Source organism: Trachemys scripta, chromosome 10 (genome assembly GCF_013100865.1).
Source record: "Trachemys scripta elegans isolate TJP31775 chromosome 10, CAS_Tse_1.0, whole genome shotgun sequence".
Taxonomy (NCBI): domain Eukaryota; kingdom Metazoa; phylum Chordata; order Testudines; family Emydidae; genus Trachemys; species Trachemys scripta.
In genome coordinates, this window is record NC_048307.1 from 46,209,968 (window position 1) to 46,228,229 (window position 18,262).

Below are 18,262 nucleotides of genomic sequence, written 5' to 3' on the forward strand. Positions count from 1 at the left end.
ACAGTATGGTGCTCTCTCAGTTCAAACACCTTTATAGATGCCACTCTCTTCCTTGCCTGATCATGCGTATGGAGCATTCCATACTACTCAAGCTGATTTTGCTATATGCTGCACAGAAGAATACACACGCTGGTGTTAACAGACTGAGGTTTCTTACTGTAATCACAGTATCTGCTTCAGTATTTTCCTCCCAAACGGGGAGCTAACAAACTACAGCAGATTAAGTATATTTCTCTTGCAGAGTTTTTCATTCCTGTGATTGAAAGTATATAGAGTATACCACTCCAGCTGATACAGCCACGGGCAGGTTATATTTGTCTATCTTGGGGATTTCAGCTGTCCCTGGAGTACTGGTGCATCCTCGATAGTGCGGACAAGCAAAGCTATTATGTGCTGCAATATGCACCTGTGCAGATTATTCTTGTCTGAAACTGGGACAAACTACACAGCTGCTAATTGAATCTTATATTGGCTCTGTCTTCAGCAGGGTTTGCAGCAGTGCAGCTACATTGGTATCTGGCCACCAAAGGCTAACTGTGGCAACTCCCCAGTGTAGAGGCCTTTGTTGCTGTGTGAGATCCTGTACTTTGTAAATCACTTAAAAATATAAATGATTTAGCAATATTTATATAAACAATTAAAAAATGACTGAGGTTGCAAAAAAATCTCTTCTATGGTGATTTAAATTTATAACACAACTTGATTAAACGACATTCATGGAAAAACTAGAAGATGAACCTAGCATACTTCTAGGGCAAAGGTGGGCAAACCACAGCCTGGGGGCCACATGCGGCCCTCTAGATGTTTTAATCTGGCCCTTGAGCTCCTTCTGGGAAGTGGGGTCTGGGGCTTGCCCCACTCCGGCACTCCAGCTGGGGAGCAGGGGCGAGGTCTTGTTCTTGCTCCACTTCGCATGGCTCCCAGAAGCAGCGCCACATCCCCCCTCCGGCTCCTATGCATAGGGCCAACCAGGGAGCTCCACACGCTGCCCCCACATCAAGTGCCATCCCCCAGAGCTCCCATTGGCCAGGAACTGCAGCCCATGGGAGCTGCAGGGGCAGCGCCTGTGAACAGGGCAGCATGCAGCGTCGCCTGGCCGCACCTCCACGTAGGAGCCAGAAGGGGGACATGCCGCTGTTTCTGGGAGCTGCTTGAGGTAAGCAGCACCTGGTGCCTGCCTCCCTGACTCCCTCCCCCGCCCCAGCTCTGATCCCCCTCCCGCCCTCCGAACCCGTTGGTCCCAGTCCGGAGCACCCTCATGCACCCCAACCCCTCATCCCTAGCCCCACCCCAGAGCCCACAATCCCAGCTGGAGCCCTCCCACATCCCAACCCTCAATTCTGTGAGCATTCATGGCCCGTCATACAATTTCCATACCCAGATGTGGCCCTCGGGCCACAAAGTTTGCACACCCCTGTTCTAGGGCAATGAAACAGCATGGTGTAGCCTACACAAAAGCTATGGTTTGCATCTGCTGCATGATGGGAAAGGATTTAACGTAGATTTGTATGACCAGTATATTTGGTTGACAGTCTTATGGATTTGAGTGATAAAGCGGAAGGTTGGAAGGGGAATTTAAGCCATAAATACTAGAAGAAAACTAAAAGAAAGGAGGCAAGACTGGGGCTCCAGGCAGAGGCAGTGCACACTCAAAGGAAGAGAGCTCATTTTCAGAAAGAAAACTGCAGCTTCAGAAAGTGCTCCTGCATCCTTAGGAGTTAGACAAGTTCCAGTGGGGTATCTTGTCCTGCTTTCTCTTTTCACCTCTGATCTGGCAGAGATTCAGTGCTATGGAGGTGGAAGCAGTTTTTATTTCCCTTACAAATTAAAAGTTAATGGAAAGCACAGTCCAGCCCAAGAAATAAACAGGATATTTCAAAGATCTGCCCCACTCCCACCCAATATTTTGAGTAAAAAATGTTCTTTTCTTAAATCTTAGTAGCATTTGAATGATTGTTCTGAGAGCTGCTACTGGAATCCTCCAGGCCACACCTCTGACTGTGTGTACAAAGCACTGAGTCACTCTTGCACATTTTGCATTTCAAACTATTTTCTTCCTCCATTGTAGTGTTCGTCTCTCTGTTATACGCTTCATGTCCATTCTCATTTGTCTCTGTTTGTAACTTTTCCCTTTCCTCTTCCTCTACTGGATCTTTTACTTTATGAACAATAAAGAGGTGCCTGTTCAGAGAGATGTGAGATGTATAACACAAGCCACAGAGCAAGCATTGAGAAGTAGAGTTGTCCGCCTTGTGCTGAGGTATGTGTTCCTGAAATTCAGTACTGATATCTGTTGCAAATCCACATTTAGCACATTTCCAATGTGTCTTCAGTTTTTTGGCTGGTGGAGCTTCAGTGGTTGCCATCTGTCCTGGAGTATCTGCAGACACTCTCTTTGGAGATTTCGCCTAAAAAATGTAAAAAATGTCTTTGTTATTATATCCACGTAAGAGCAAGAACTTTAACTTGCTGAATTGACCAACATGGCTACAACAACACTGGTACTTTTCCAAGACCCAAAGAAGAACTCTGTGTAGCACAAAAGCTTGTCTCTCTCATCAATAGAAGTTGGACCAATAAAAGATATCACCTCATCCACCTTTTCACAGTTAGAATTAAACAAACACCATACAGTTTAAAGGAACATGAAGGACAGGTTAAAGGTTCTCTGGAATGATCTGAAGGAGGAGATGCAGGTGGTGTGGTGCACCAGGGCAGTGAGTTCTATGCATATGGGTGGAACAGAAGATGCAAAGATGAAAGTGGGAGGAGGACACAGGAAACAGCTAGAAGGAAGGTTTGGGAGGAGTTAGAAGGAGAGTAGAGAGAAATGAGAACAGGGATGGAAGACAGGGCTAGAGCTCTGAAGGGGGAAGAATTTGTACTTGATGTGGAAGGCAAAGGGGTTTGAAAAGGGACGTAACATGATCAGAGAAGGGGAGAGGTATGTTATTTTATCGATAGCATGGGAGATAGACTGGCAGGGTGAGAGGTAGGGAGGACCATAGAGGAGGCTGAAACAGCTGAGAAAAGGAATGATCAAGGCATGGAGAAGAGGGTTGGGTCACAGGGCTTCTCTAGAGACATTGTTAAGGAAAAAACAGCCTGATCTGGTGACCAACTGGATTGGGAAGGAGAAGAAGCTGAAGATGACAAAGATGAATGGAAATAGGTAAGGCTGCAGAGGAGACTGGAATATAGTCCCACTGAATGCTTGCTAGAATCATTCTCTCCTCAGCTGTGTGACCTCAGGGAAGAAAAACCACTGCAAGCTCAGCCAACAGGAGCAAAGACAAGCAGCTGAAGCAGAGAACTTGAGACGTGATGACATCATCTGCTCCTGGCAGCTTTTTCCAATTTTACTCGGGACATTTCCTTCCCTCTGCTGATCGGCCGTTTGCTCCAGCTCCCTCTCAGCCTCTCCACTTCAGCCTCCCTCCCTACTTCTCTCCCCTTCAGTGTCTCCTCTCCTTCTCTCATCTCTCTCGGCAGCTAATCCCCTCCCAATAAAACCCCACATGGCAAAACTATAAACCAAAGCAAAAGAAACCAACAAAATAACTAGCACTATCATGCCATTTGTGTACCATCACACTGTTCATTCTGCTTGTATATTACATCTTTTCCACCAAACCTTTTGTCTGCCCTATCTATTTAGATCTTAACCTCTTCAGGACAGGGACTGTCTCTTATTCTGCACTGGTACTGTCCCTAGTACACTGGAGATCTGATCTGAGTTGCAGTCCCTAGGCACTACCGTAATGCAAATAAAAAACAACTGCAACTACAGCTCAGCACAAATCTACCCCAGTTTTTAAGACTGTAATGGATTAAAAAATCTAATGAAATTGGTTGAATAATGTATACAACAAATATAACTAACCCAGCTCTAATTAGGGGAAAGAAGCAGCCCTTTCTACTACTGCAGGGATATTAAAAGCATTTTAATAGGAAAAAATAGTCCTTATAAAAATGGAAGTGATGGGAGAAGAAAATAATGAAAAAATTCAAGCTATGTTATCTGTGGGGAAATAATTTAGAATACAAATATTTAATGGAAGGGAGAAACCTGTGTGTGACAACAAAGTAAATTGGACCTGAGACTGCAGTGCAATATGGTTGTGCAAAATAAAATTAAAAATTCCTGGACTGTGTCTGTTATAGACTAGAAGGTGTAGATATTAAGGAGATGGTATTATTAAGAGTATACATAGATATAACTAAGATTAATGAGATAAAATACAGGTTTCAGAGTAGCAGCCATGTTAGACTGTATCCGCAAAAAGAACAGGAGTACTTGTGGCACCTTAGAGACTAACAAATTTATTAGAGCATAAGCTTTCGTGGACTACAGCCCACTTCTTCGGATGCATATAGAGAAGTGGGCTGTAGTCCACGAAAAGCTTATGCTCTAATAAATTTGTTAGTCTCTAAGGTGCCATAAAATACAGGGAATCTTTAGGCAGAGATCTTAGATTCAGGAGGGGGAGTGCTCCACAATCAGATTCCTGGACTGTGTTTGTGAGTGTGCGCAAGAGAGGTGTACAGGTATTGAGGGGGTTTTGGTGTCTTCTGTTGGCATCTTAATTGATCATTAATGCCAGAAAACATTGAGTTTGTACATTTTAAATACAGAAACATCAGGAAGTGAAAAAGTTATGGCTCATATATCATTCTTAATTCACCCATAGGGCACATACATTTGATATTTTGGATTATTGATTAGACTGTTAAATGTTACTTTACTATACAGCGTATTCCATGTGGGAAGAGTCATTACCACTATAAATCCATTAATATTTGCTTCCAGAGTTTGAGGTTTTAAAGATCAGCCATTTTTAAGGTGTGACCCATCCCACCTACCAAAAAACAAAAAGGAAAAACGAATGTGAATAACTGTTTATAAGGTGAGAAAAGGTATTTTACTTATCCACTAACTTGATTGCTCCTTAAAAATAATTTTAAAATGGCTGAACAGATTTTCACAAACTTTCCAGAAAAATTCTACTTTTGGCAAAGCCCCAGTATGGAAAGTTACAGCAGTAAAACAGAATTCTGCTTTTTTTCATTAAAATTATGAAAGAGTGAAAATGGGGTTATAAATTTTGCCTCCCTAATTCTGAGTTTTGATTCATACACAATACTTCTGGCTGTTCTCTGACCTACACTGTTAACTAAGACAATACTCCTGTAAATAACCCTGGCTGCATATACTAGTTTCTAGGATACAATTCTATATAAACCCTCTAAGTATATATCAGGGGTCACCAAACTTAATAACCTTCCGAGCTACATACAATATTCTTCAGAAGTTCGAGACCCACAAGACACGCACAACCTGCCCCAGAGGGCAGTGCCTGCTGGGGCGCCTGTCTTGTGCCCTGATGCCCCCTACGGGGCTAAAGCCCCTAGTACCACCACCCTGCTGCAGGATATAAACCCCAATCTCCCCCCACAATCTGGTAGGTGGAGAATGGGGCAGGAGGGATTAGAGGGCTCCACCAGCCACTATTTATAAACAAGTCAAATACATTTATTTTTCAGTACAACCATGTAAATTACTTTTGTTGAATCACACTCTGGAGCTTTTGCTTTGGACATCTGGGACAGGTCCGGGTTTTTGATGCCGTGCATGAGGCTGATGTGATTCTCCAGCATGGAAGGCTGAGCAAATGTTTGATTTTCATCTGTGCAGAACCTTAAAAGCATAAAAGAAGAAAGTTACTAGTGAAGTGAAAAGCACATATCTGCTGATTTAATTTCAGGCAGCCTGTTGGTAATGCAGAATTGTGAGCCAGTAAGAAATGTCACTGGCTACAGATAGGTGTTTTTAGTCTCTGAATTCTGACTAATTAGATTATCTCAGAAGATGCAGGAGTGCTCCCTACACTACATAGCATTTTATTATTTATTAGCATCTCTGACAAAATACTTCATCTACTTAAAATTAAGTTTGCTACAGTAAGTAATAAAGCAAGATTCCCAAGTATGAAAGGTACAGAAATTACGAATAACGAGTATCAGAGGGGTAACCGTGTTAGTCTGTATCTACAAAAACAACAAGGAGCCCTGTGGCACGATAATCCATTCTTTTATATTCCAGTAGCAAACTAGAGGCCCCAACTGAGATCAGGGCCCCACTGTGCTAGGTCCTGTACAAACAGTCCCTGCCTCAAAGCATTTACAATCGATAATGATCAGCCACTTTTATGATGAACTGGAGGAACCATTTGTGCGCAGGGTGTATTATGATGTGAAAATAGTGACTTGTAGGTTGAGGGCTGAGAACCAGTCTCTCCGTTCCAGTGCTGGGATAATGGTGGAGAGGATAACCATCTTGAAGCGTTGCAGTTTGACAAACTTGTTTAGGTTTCACAGGTCAAGGATTGGTCTCCACCCACCAGATTTCTTTTGGATCAGAAAATAATGGGAGTAAAACCTCTTCTGTCTCTGCTGGGATGGGACTGACTCTATGGCTCCCAGTTGCAGACGGTGGTTTATTTCTTCTTGTAGAATGTGTATGTGAGAAGGGTTCCTGAAGTGGGACAGGAAGAGAGCATGGATGGGTGACATAGATAGGAATGGGATGGAGTATCCTTCCTTGATGATCTTTAGAACCCACTTGTCCGAGATAATTAGCTGCCATGATGGAAAGAAAGGGTCTAGACGGTCGCCAAACTGGTGGGATGTTGCAGATAGTTTTTGTGACTGGAACAGGGGGAGGGGGTTCTCAGGGCCTTAACCACACCTTCAAAATTGTTTGGCCAAAGATGTGTGAGAGGTAGCCCCTTGACGAGTCGTATGTCTGCGCTTGGTAGGGGGTTTCTGTCGATGTCTTTTGGTGTTGTACTGTTGATCGGGAGCGTACTGTGGTGGTCAGGACTGCAGGGGAGCTTGATATTTCCCCAGTTGACTCTTCAGCGCTAGTGTGTAAATGCCAAGAGAGTGGAGAGTTGCTAGAGAGTCCTTAAAGGAGTGTAGAGATTCATTCGTATGCACTGCAAATAATTTTGGGCTCTCAAAGGGTAGGCTCTCGACAGTGGTTTGTACCTTCTTAGGGAGGCTGGAGAGGTGCAGCCAGGATGCCCGCCTCAGGACTACGGCAGTTGCGATGGAATGGGCAGCAGTATCCATGAAGTCCAAGAAAGCTTGTAAAGCTCTATGGGCCAAAAGGTATCCTTTGGATACGAGTGCCTGGAGTTGCTCCTTTTTGTCATCAGGAAAGTCTTGGCAGAGTTTCTGTATTTTGGAATAATTGAGATAATTGTATTTGGCCATGAGAGCCTCGTAGTTGGATATTCGGAATTGGAGCATAGCAGATGAATAAGCCTTGCAGCCAAATAGGATCAATCGCTTCCAACCCCTGTCATAAGGGGTGGATCGAGGTTGGCATTGACAAGTAAGGAATTTGGAATGGGGTTAGAAAAAACTTCCATGTCCTTTGTGGGAACATAATATTTTTTGTCTGCCTGCTTGTAGGTCAGTGGGATGGATGCTGGGGTCTGCCATAGCATCCTGGCAGGGTCGAGAAGGGCCTCATTGACTGGGAGGGCTATTTTGGAGGATGAGGATGTCTGCAGGATGTTGAGCAGTTTATACTGTTCTTTCACTTCCTCCAAAGGAATCTGGAGGAAGTCTGCTATCCGGCAAAAGAACTCCTGAATGTGTTTAAAGTCGTCGGCCGCGTAGGGGGTGGAGCTAAGATAGCCTCATCAGGGGAAGAGGAGGAGAAATGGAGTGGCAGTGGAACTTCTTTCTCCGTTTTTTCCGTCCTCGTCCACTATAGGGAGAAGCTCAGTCTCTGGTGGTCGAGAGACCGATGGAGATGACGAATGTGTAGGCCTTTGGCTTTCCTCTATGGGAGGCTTCCCAAACTGTGCTCTGTGCATAGCCCATGGATCCCAATATGGCCAATGTGAAGGGTTGAATCCATGGCAGTCCGTACCAGGGCCCTAGTCCGGTTGTGGGGATGTGTAGAGGACTCCTTTTCTGTCTGTCCCGAGTATAAGGATGGGATGGAGTACTCTTCCTTCTTTTCCTTGTGGAGGAAGGGGGGGGGTGCCGTCCTCGGAGGAGAAAAAGAGCAATCCTGTGATTCCGGAGAAGTGAACAGAAGTGGAGGGAGATTGTGTTTGAATAGTGGTGATACAAGCAGGTCCTTCGGGTATCTGAACTCCTGGGGAGGAGCATCATTGGCATCGGCAGATGTATTGGTGCCGAGGCAGAGGTGCATTCTCTTGAGCACCTGTAGTGGGGCAGCTGCCCCACTCCTGGAGAACAGGGTTAAAAGCAACCATAAGACTATAGGAAACTTGTCAAACTCAAGGTATCTTAATTCTATGTCTTAGTACAAGCTAGGGATGTACCTTCACAGACCAGTACCTGGAATCTAGTGTCCAAAACAAAAATAAAGAAAGGTACCGAACAAGTTAAGGAAATGGGATAAAATGATGGGCTGGATTTTAGTGATGGGTAAAGAGTTTTGTAACTTGTAAAATCATCCTATAAATACTCCTAGCTGAAATGTGTAACTTTGGGAGCATTCCATCTGTGTAAGATGAGGGTAACAGCGCTGCACAAGGCAGCTTCCCAGAGACTGGTAGCACATTGAACCTTTTCCCTATACTATATTATTGAGTTTTAGCCATAAACCTGGACACAATGATCTCTCCATCAGGAGAAGGGTTCCAGTTATGGTGTCAGTTTTGTAACGTGTGTACTTTCCCCACTGGACCGAGTCCCTGGTCACAACTATAATCCTCTGAACAGCCATCAGATGGCAATCACTGTCATTCACTGCCAAACTACTTAGCTACATTCAAAGTGATGAAGTAGAGATGAAGAAGTGATTAAGCAGCTGCCCCACTCCTGGAGAACAGGGTTAAAAGCAGCCAGGCTAGGCTGATTGGGGAAGCAGCCACAGGTGTGGCCAGCTCAATTAGGGCCCAGCTGGCTCTGCTAAGAGGGCTAGGGGCCAGGAGCTGAAGTAGTCTCTTTCTAGTTGTGGAGAGAGAAGGACCTGGCTGCCGGGAAGAAAAGGGTACCTGGAGCAGAGCAGGGCTGGGGAGCTCCAGCCTGGCAACTCCCCAGGCTGAGGCCTTGGTAAAGGCCTATGCAGGTACTGGGGCTGGGAGGTGCAGCCCAGAGACAGGCAGAGGCAGCTGGTCCGATCCCCTTGCCAATGATGAGTGGCCTTTTACAGACTGCAGTTTGCCCCAGTGAGCGGGGGCTAGATGACAACAGGCAGTAACCACTGAGGCAAGGTGGATTTAGAGGGCTGGAGGTTCCCCTGGGAGGGGTGTCCCAGAGCGGGGGTACTGCTGGGGCAGAACCACCCTGAGGTAAGGGGCACCAGGATCTGGGAGGGACATGGGGACCCTAAGGCAGTTGAGACACTGGCCTGCAGAGGGCGCTCTGGGTTGGACAAGAGCTAATTCCCAGGATGACCAGCAGGAGACGCCGCACTGGAGAGTCTCGCTTCGCTACAGCGCCAGAAGATGGACTCGAGAACTTACTCTGTGCTGGCAGTTTTGTCGGTGCTAGTAGAGCTGTCGGTTCCAGTGGTTTTGTTGGTGCCATGATGACCGAAGTTGACCTGGTTGGGGCAGTCGACACCATTCTTGAAGCTCTTGTGCCTCGGTCTCTGGCGCTGAGAGACAGTGCTGATGTCTGCCCGCTTAGGGTCTTTAGACCTTTGCTTAGCTCCGGTACCGCAGGTACTCGGACAGTCCCTGGAGCTATGTCTGCTCTCTGAGGATATTGAGACAACTGACTTCGTGGGGATGGTATTCTGCTGGGCATGCCTCAGAGGATGAGGGACCCATTTGTTCCCATCAGCGTGGGGGAGAAAAGATTTTCTTTTAGAAGGACGTGGCGAATGAGGGTCAGTGGATGACCTCGCAGAGTGTGAGAACCATGCAGGGAAAGTGTCCAGACCAGGGTCTGATGCTGGACACAATGATCTCTCCATGAGGAGAAGGGTTCCAGTTTGTAACATGCGTACTTTCCCCACTGGACTGAGTCCCTAGTCACAACTATAATCCTTTGAATAGCCAATAGATGGCAATCACTGTCATTCACTGCCAAACTACTTAGCTACATTCAAAGTGATGAAGTAGAGATGAAAGACCCAGAATCCCATTTCCAATCTCCTGAAGCATCTCATCCCTAAAAAGATCCAATGGGTCCAATGATTCTTCAGTATTCTGAAGCAGTCACTTACATTTGCATAAAGTGGGTATAAGATGTACAGATTAACTGTTGTTTTGATAGCATTTTACACAGACTTCACATTGATTTTCCACAAGTGTACCTGACTACACAAGGTGCAAGGCCATGGCGTGTTAGCCAACACACACGTTAGGTTAGTCTATACTATATTATACGAATCCCTGGTTAGTTGTAAGAGCTGAACTGACTTTTATTTTCCCTGAGTTCTGTTCACTCAGGCTAAGCTACATCCCACAATACTGTGCAATAGTACAACTGACCATAAGACTATAGGAAACTTGTCAAACTCAAGGTATCTTAATTCTATGTCTTAGTACAAGCTAGAGAGGTACCTTCACAGACCAGTACCTGGAATTTAGTGTCCAAAACAAAAATAAAGAAAGGTACAGAACAAGTTAAGGAAATGGGATAAAATGATAGGCTGGATTTTAGTGATGGGTAAAGAGTTTTGTAACTTGTAAAATCATCCTATAAATACTCCTAGCTGAAATGTGTAACTTTGGGAGCATTCCATCTGTGTAAGATGAGGGTAACAGCGCTGCACAAGACAGCTTCCCAGAGACTGGTAGCACATTGAACCTTTTCCCTGTACTATATTATTGAGTTTTAGCCATAAACCTGACTGATACTGGCTATTTGGTCTCTTGAATATCAGGGTGGATAAAAATCAATGATTTAAAAAAAATAAATACATTTAAAAAAACAGGTTTCAGAGTAGCAGCCGTGTTAGTCTGTATCCGCAAAAAGAACAGGAGTACTTGTGGCACCTTAGAGACTAACAAATTTATTAGAGCATAAGCTTTCGTGGACTACAGCCCACTTCTTCGGATGCATACAGCGTGGAATAAATATTGAGGAGATATACATACACACATACAGAGAGCATAAACAGGTGGGAGTTGTCTTACCAACTCTGAGAGGTCTGGCTCTGAAACCTACTGACCGCTACACTTACCTACTTACCTACATGCCTCCAGCTTCCATCCAGGACACACCACACGATCCATTGTCTACAGCCAAGCTCTAAGATATAACCGCATTTGCTCCAATCCCTCAGATAGAGACAAGCACCTACAAGATCTCTATCAAGCATTCTTAAAACTACAATACCCACCTGCTGAAGTGAGAAAACAGATTGACAGAGCCAGACGAGTACCCAGAAGTCGCCTCCTACAAGACAGGCCCAACAAAGAAAATAACAGAACACCACTAGCTGTCACCTTCAGCCCCCAACTAAAACCTCTCCCGCGCATCATCAGAGATCTACAACCTATCCTGAAAGATGATCCTTTACTCTCACAGATCTTGGGAGACAGACCTGTCTTCGCTAACAGACAACCCCCCAACCTAAAGCAAATACTCACCAGCAACCACACATCACTGAACAAAACCACTAACCCAGGAACCTATCCTTGTAACAAAGCCCTATGCCAACTCTGTCCACATATCTATTCAAGTGACATCATCATAGGACCTAATCACATCAGCCATACCATCAGGGGCTCGTTCACCTGCACATCTACCAATGTGATATATGCCATCATGTGCCAGCAATGCCCCTCTGCCATGTACATTGGCCAAACCGGACAGTCTCTACGCAAAAGAATTAATGGACACAAATCTGACATCAGGAATCATAATACTCAAAAACCAGAGGGAGAACACTAACCTGTCTGGTCATTCAATGACAGACCTGCGGGTGGCTATATTACAACAGAAAAACTTCAAAAACAGACTCCAAGGAAAGACTGCTGAGCTGGAATTGATATGCAAACTAGACACAATCAACTCAGGATTGAATAGGACTGGGAATGGCTGAGCCATTACAAACATTGAATCTATCTGCCCTTGTAAGTATTCTCACACTTCTTATCAAACTGTCTGTACTGGGCTATCTTGATTATCACTTCAAAAGTTTTTTTTTTTTTCTTCTCTTAATTAATTGGCCTCTCAGAGTTGGTAAGACAACTCCCACCTATTTGTTTATGCTCTCTGTATGTGTGTATGTATATCTCCTCAATATTTATTCCACGCTGTATGCATCCGAAGAAGTGGGCTGTAGTCCACGAAAGCTTATGCTCTAATAAATTCGTTAGTCTCTAAGGTGCCACAAGTACTCCTGTTCTATTTAAAAAAAACAGATTTTATTTAAATCAGATTTTTTTGATAAAGTGCTTTTTGAGGAAAAAACCTATTTAAACAGTTTTAATTAAGATCAATTATAGCTCAAAGATATCTCATCATGGAATAGGAATTATAAATTTTAATTCTATAGTGAGACAATATATTCATGTAATGTTTAAGAAAAGTTTTGTAAATGAGTTCCAATAGTTCATGGATTAGGGACCCAATCTTATGGTGTTCCAGGGGCTTCTGTATAGGTTATTTAGGTTAATCTTTCTATTGACCCAATGGGGCTCAGTCTAGAAGATACCATCAGAGATGCTTAGTTTTGCAGTTCTCAAACTGTGGATTTGTGTCTCCAGATATAATGTGCTTGTTAACAGCAAAAATGTTTTTAAATAAATAATATGGAGAGGTGAGAAATAACAGACCTCAACCCTATACACAGGGTCAATCCCTTACCTCTCTCTAAAAGTGCAAAGTTACAAAAAGTTCAACGAATAGATGATTGTTGGGGGTGGAATAGAGCTGGACAAGGAGAAGAAGTCTGGAGACAAATGTGAGAAGGGAGGGCCAGGGAGTAGAAACAAAAATGAAACTGTTTGAGCAGCATATTCCAGAAGTCTTGAGGTCTTTCTGAGCATAGCCTTCATTGATTTGAGATCTCCCATATCTTTCTCTCACTAGAAAGGAAAACCTATAATGGCAGCAGGCCGTAAAAGAGACCCAGTTTGGGAATATTTTAATGAAGTTCCTCTACCTGTGGGCAAGACAGGCATGTGCGCAAAATGCAAACAGCGAAACAAAGAAATGCAAGGCCTGGTTGCCCGAATGAAACAACATCATGAGAAGCGTTCCTTCTCAGGAGGAAGCTACGTTGAAGATGATGAAAGGAACATGTCTGAACATGCAGGTTCTTCAGGTTGGTAAACTTTTTTATTTCATACTTCTTTCTTAAGGACTGCTTGTCTTCTTTCTGGACTATTCTTGAATTCTCATGTTTGAGCAAAAAATATAGTTGTTACTCCCTGGTACTATAATTTTAGATAAAGTTGTGATAAAAAAATAAATACTGAAATAGGCAGATCTTCCTTTTACAATTTCACCTTTAAAGTAGTACTGAGTGTCAGTGAATGCAACGAGTAATACTAAATGAGCAGTATGGTAATAATAATTAAATAACTGCATTGACTTATTTTGTTTAGGAGAATCCATCCTCAACATACAGGATTCTGAAGACTATCCACCTTCAAGCTCACCATCATTTTCTATAGTTTCAGAGTTATCTGCCAATGATAGTGTTTCAGTCACATCATGTATGTCACGTAGCCACAGTATATCACCTGTAGCAAAAAGGAAAAAAAAAATCTCCATCGTCCAGAAACAGTCATAGATAAGTTTGTGATAAGAACCAGCAGATTACAAAAAGAGGTAATTGATGAAAAAATTGCCCTTTTTTGTGCAACAAACTCTCCTTTCTGTATAATTGAGAACCCACACTTCATTAACATGGTTCAGTCATTAAGAGCAGGATACAGTCTTCCCACCAGAGCAGATGTCGCAGGCAAATTGCTGGATCAAGTGTATGAAAGAGAAATTGAGCAGTGTGCAAAAGGTCTAGAGGGTAAAATTGTTAACCTGAGTCTTGATGGGTGAAGCAATGTCCACAATGATCCTGTTGTATGTGCTTGTGTGACAACAGAAGAAGGGAATGTCTTCCTTACAGAAACAATTGATACATCAGGAAATGCACACACAGCAGAATACTTACAAGTAGCAGCAGTGAAAGCTATAACAAACTATGAAAAAAAAATTCAAAAGTCTAGTATGCAGCTTGGTCACAGACAATCCTGCAAATGTACCCAAGATGAGAAGAAATTTTTTAGAAGAGAGTCCCAAGCTAATAATATATGCTTGCAGTGTTCATTTAATGCACCTCCCAGCCAAAGACTTCAGTGTTCCAGCAATAAAGTGCTAACATTGTTGAAATTACAAAATACTTCTGTAACAACCACTTTGCAGCAGCTGCTCTGAAAAAAGTGGGAGGAACCAAGCTAACTCTTCCACAAGACATGCAATTGAACTCAGTAGTGGACTGTTTTGAGCACTATATCAAGAACTGGCCTAATCTGATGACAGTTTGTGAACAAAACTGTGAAAAAATAGATGGCACCATCACAGCCAAAGTTCTCAATATTGGGCTTAAGAGAAATGTTGAACACATGCCGAGTACCCTGAAGCCTATTTCTGTAGTCTTGAACAAAAGGCAGGGAAATAGCTGTTTTATTGCTGACGCTGTTGAAATTTGGAAGGAACTGAGTGAGATATTAAAAAGAGAAATATGCAATGACAGAGTTAAATTACAAGCATTAAAAAAAAAAGAACGGGACAAGCACAGTCTCCAGCTCATTTTCTTGCAAATATTCTCAATACTCAGTACCAGGGTTAAACCTTAACTGCTGAAGAAGAGGAGTTGGCTATGACATGGACATCCGGCAATCATCCCTCCATAATGCCACTATAAGGGTGAACCATTCAAGAAATATATGTTTACTGATGATTTTTTTAAAGAAAGTCACACCAGTGAACTGGTGGAAGTCACTTAAGCAGCTTGGATTCAGAGACTGTTGAAGTGATAATCTCACTTTTAACAACAGTAGCTTTTTCTGCTGGTGTAGAAAGAATATTTTCTCCCTTTGGACTAATTCATTCCAAATTGAGAAATCGTTTGGGACCTCAAAAAATAGGAAAGCTTGTTTTTCTTTTCCAGATTGTGAACAGGAAAATGAAGATGAAGATGACCGAGTTAGCTGCAGAAGCCAATATTTTAAGTTGTTCGTGTTGAGCTGGCTGACAATCAATCAATCAATCAATATATATATATATATATATTTTAAATATTACATTTAACTATTTTAGTTAAAAAGAATTTTAACAAAAATAAACCTGGTTTTAAAAAACTTGAACATGTAACTAAATTCAAAAATTCATATGCTTGTTTTGTTAAAATATATGTTTGCTGTTGAAGAAAAAAATCCAGAATATTTAAATTGTTGTTTTAGTTAAATAAAACAATGTAAATGTCTGTCTGGTGATGTTCTCCTCCTAATACAGCATGGCAAGAAAATCCTCCAAATATTAATGATTAACCTGTTGAATTGGAGATAGTTCACCTCCCAATGACTTCATAAATATCTGCTTCAATTACCTTTGGTAAATGAAATAACCAAACAATCATTCATTTTCTGATATAGCTGTAAAACTAATCTGAAAAGTTTTCAAAATAAATCACTTAAAAAATGTATAGTGTGTACCTTCTAAAAATGAAACCTACATCTATCTCTGAGTTGTGAAGAATATGTATTAAGGTTATAACAACCAACAAGAATGAACTTTTATGTAGAAATCTATGATTAAATCAAGTCTTCCTGACTAGTGATTTAAATCATGATTTCAATCGAGATTTAAATCAATTTGACTTAAATCAAATCTACGCTGCCAAATATATTTCATAATGAACCAAAGGGTGGCCAAGCAATTGACTATACAATGTATCAACAGGAGAATCAGGCCCAGTGTTTCACTGGCCATTCTGCCGGTGTGTGAGACTGTACTCTCAGATACACCTACAGAACTCAGTTTTAAACCTCACCCCAAGTCTCCAGGAAAATTGCAATCAAAAAGCCAAAAAGTCACTCATGTCTAACCTATTCCTCTTCTTACTCACCCTCCAGTGTAATCGGAGAAAACAAACAAGGAAGTGTTATTTACTCCTACTCATAACACAAGAACTAGGGGTCACCAAATGAAATTAATAGGCAGCAGGTTTAAAACAAACAAAAGGAAGTATTTCTTCACACAATGCACAGTCAACCTGTGGAACTCTTTGCCAGAGGAAAGACTGTGAAGGTCAAGACTATAACAGGGTTCAAAAAAGAACTAGATAAATTCATGAAGGATAGGTCCACCAATGGCTATTAGCCAGGATGTGCAGGGATGGTGTCCCTAGCCTCTGTTTGCCCGAAGCTCGGAATGGGTGACAGAGGATGGATCACTTGATGATTACCTGTTTTGTTCATGCTCTCTGGGGCACCTGGCATTGGCCACTGTCGGAAGACAGGATACTGAGCTAGAAGGACCTTTGGTCTGACCCTGTAGGGCCGTTCTTATGTTATGTTCTTATGTAATTTACATTCTAGAGTAGACAGAGCAAACATGATCTATTACAAAGGGCTTTTAAACATGAAAGATGGACCAATCTGTGGGAAAGCTTGGAAAGCAGTGTTGGGTACTCACCAGCAAGTGTAAACTTTCTTTGCTGTGTCATGATTATTGCGAATGTGTCTGCCCAGACTGTTGAAATCGTTGAACGAATGCTCACACTGCCGACAGGGATATCTCTTCACAGACTAGCAGAAGAACAGAAACATCTTTTAACAACAGAAGCCAGCTAGCTTCTTTTGGCTACTTGACGCAAATTAAGGGATGAATAGCAAGGGAGCAGCACAGTGTCTACCCCCAGAGAGAAACCCCTTTAACTGAGGTATCTCAAAAGAACAATTTCAAGATTTTTGGGATCCCCAAATTAGCCAGCCTGAAAGTGGGCTGTCCTCATTGATCTCAACTTTAAACAGGTAAAGATCGGAAGCAGCTCAAGAACAATCTTGCTCTTAAAAAAAAAAAAAAAAAAAAAAAAAAGTATCATTAATTACTTCTGCTACTGGGTATTGATCTAACTCTCTTCACTTCTTGGTGACAGGAAGAAACATCTTCATGCTCCTGAAGACAGAGGGGGAATTGATTAGTTTCCTCCTTAACAAAGGAAGACCGCCCTTACTGCTGAAGGAGGAAGATCTGGTGTAACTAGAAGACCCGTAGGGATAGGAGACTATTATCTGCAAGCCGAGACACCCATCTTGGAGTCAGGAGAAAAGGTCCTTGACAGAAAAAGAGGCTGACTTCACTATAGGATCCTACATGAAATTAATCCACTGACCACCACTGCACTCCTGTGCCCATCCTACACCCAGTCCTCTCAGAACTATGTACTTCTCTGGTCCCCACCAGCTCTTTGTGCTAATGCTGGGAGGGGAGAGGGAAAAATACTGAGTATCACCTTCTCCTGTCTCCTCCCTTGTCAGAGCAGGGTATGAAAGCAGGCACTGGCAAGACTCAAAACCACCTACCCATTCTCTTCTCCTAACAGCAGCACCAGGAAAAACAGCAGGCCCTAGGTAGCATTAGCATCACACTATGAGCCATATTCATTAATGACTCCAAATCCCCCTATACATTTATTTTCTATCTGGCATCCTTCACGGTGTAAATGGGATTACACCCTTGTTATCAGCCGCATTTGCCAGAATTAAATCTCATCACATACATGCATTAGTTCATTTCTTAAAAAAAAAATCCTTCAATACTTAATGAATACTTTCATTCCCCACATTGTGTTTATCAAATGGGACATCTACCACTCCCATTTTTCCCCTTCTTGTATTTATGAAATGGGACAATTCAGACTTTCATGGCTGCTGTTCACAGGGCTCCAGTTACGTGTGACTCAACACATGAATGACTCAGTACATTTACCCTGAGGTATTAAGAGTTTGACTGTACAAGAAAACCTGGCCTATGTTTTGTCAATGAGCTGGTGCTAGCCCTGAAAAGCCCATTCTGACACCAATCTGTGCAAAAACCCATGTCAATGCAACACAAGATTTTAGGCTTACAAAAGTCAGAAAATTCAGATTTATGGTTCCTACAGCAACCTCACCTCTGCACCTTGCACAAATTCCTTACAACAGAGTCTCTCAGGGTTAGATACTTAACAGCAGACAATTCCCCATACTATTTAGCAAATAATAAAATATATTGAGGAAGTGCCTTTTCCCCTTCATCTTTAAAT

The 18,262-nt window shown here is 42.6% G+C and overlaps 1 protein-coding gene across 7 annotated transcripts in view; it reads right to left on the reverse strand.

The window, feature by feature from the left end:
* Positions 1-1,297: 1,297 nt before the first annotated feature.
* Positions 1,298-18,262, reverse strand: part of ZNF592 (zinc finger protein 592) — an 87,396-nt gene continuing 70,431 nt past the window's right edge. For 6 of the 7 annotated variants that reach the window (XM_034783458.1, XM_034783454.1, XM_034783455.1 and 3 more), the window contains exons 7-9: positions 16,651-16,763; positions 5,551-5,698; positions 1,298-2,408 (exon numbers count right to left, since the gene is read on the reverse strand). In XM_034783458.1, the coding sequence (XP_034639349.1) occupies positions 1,929-2,408; positions 5,551-5,698; positions 16,651-16,763 (741 nt within the window). In that variant the 3' untranslated portion in view covers positions 1,298-1,928. The remainder of the gene's footprint in view (positions 2,409-5,550; positions 5,699-16,650; positions 16,764-18,262) is intronic. The other variant, XM_034783453.1, reaches the window with a different exon arrangement.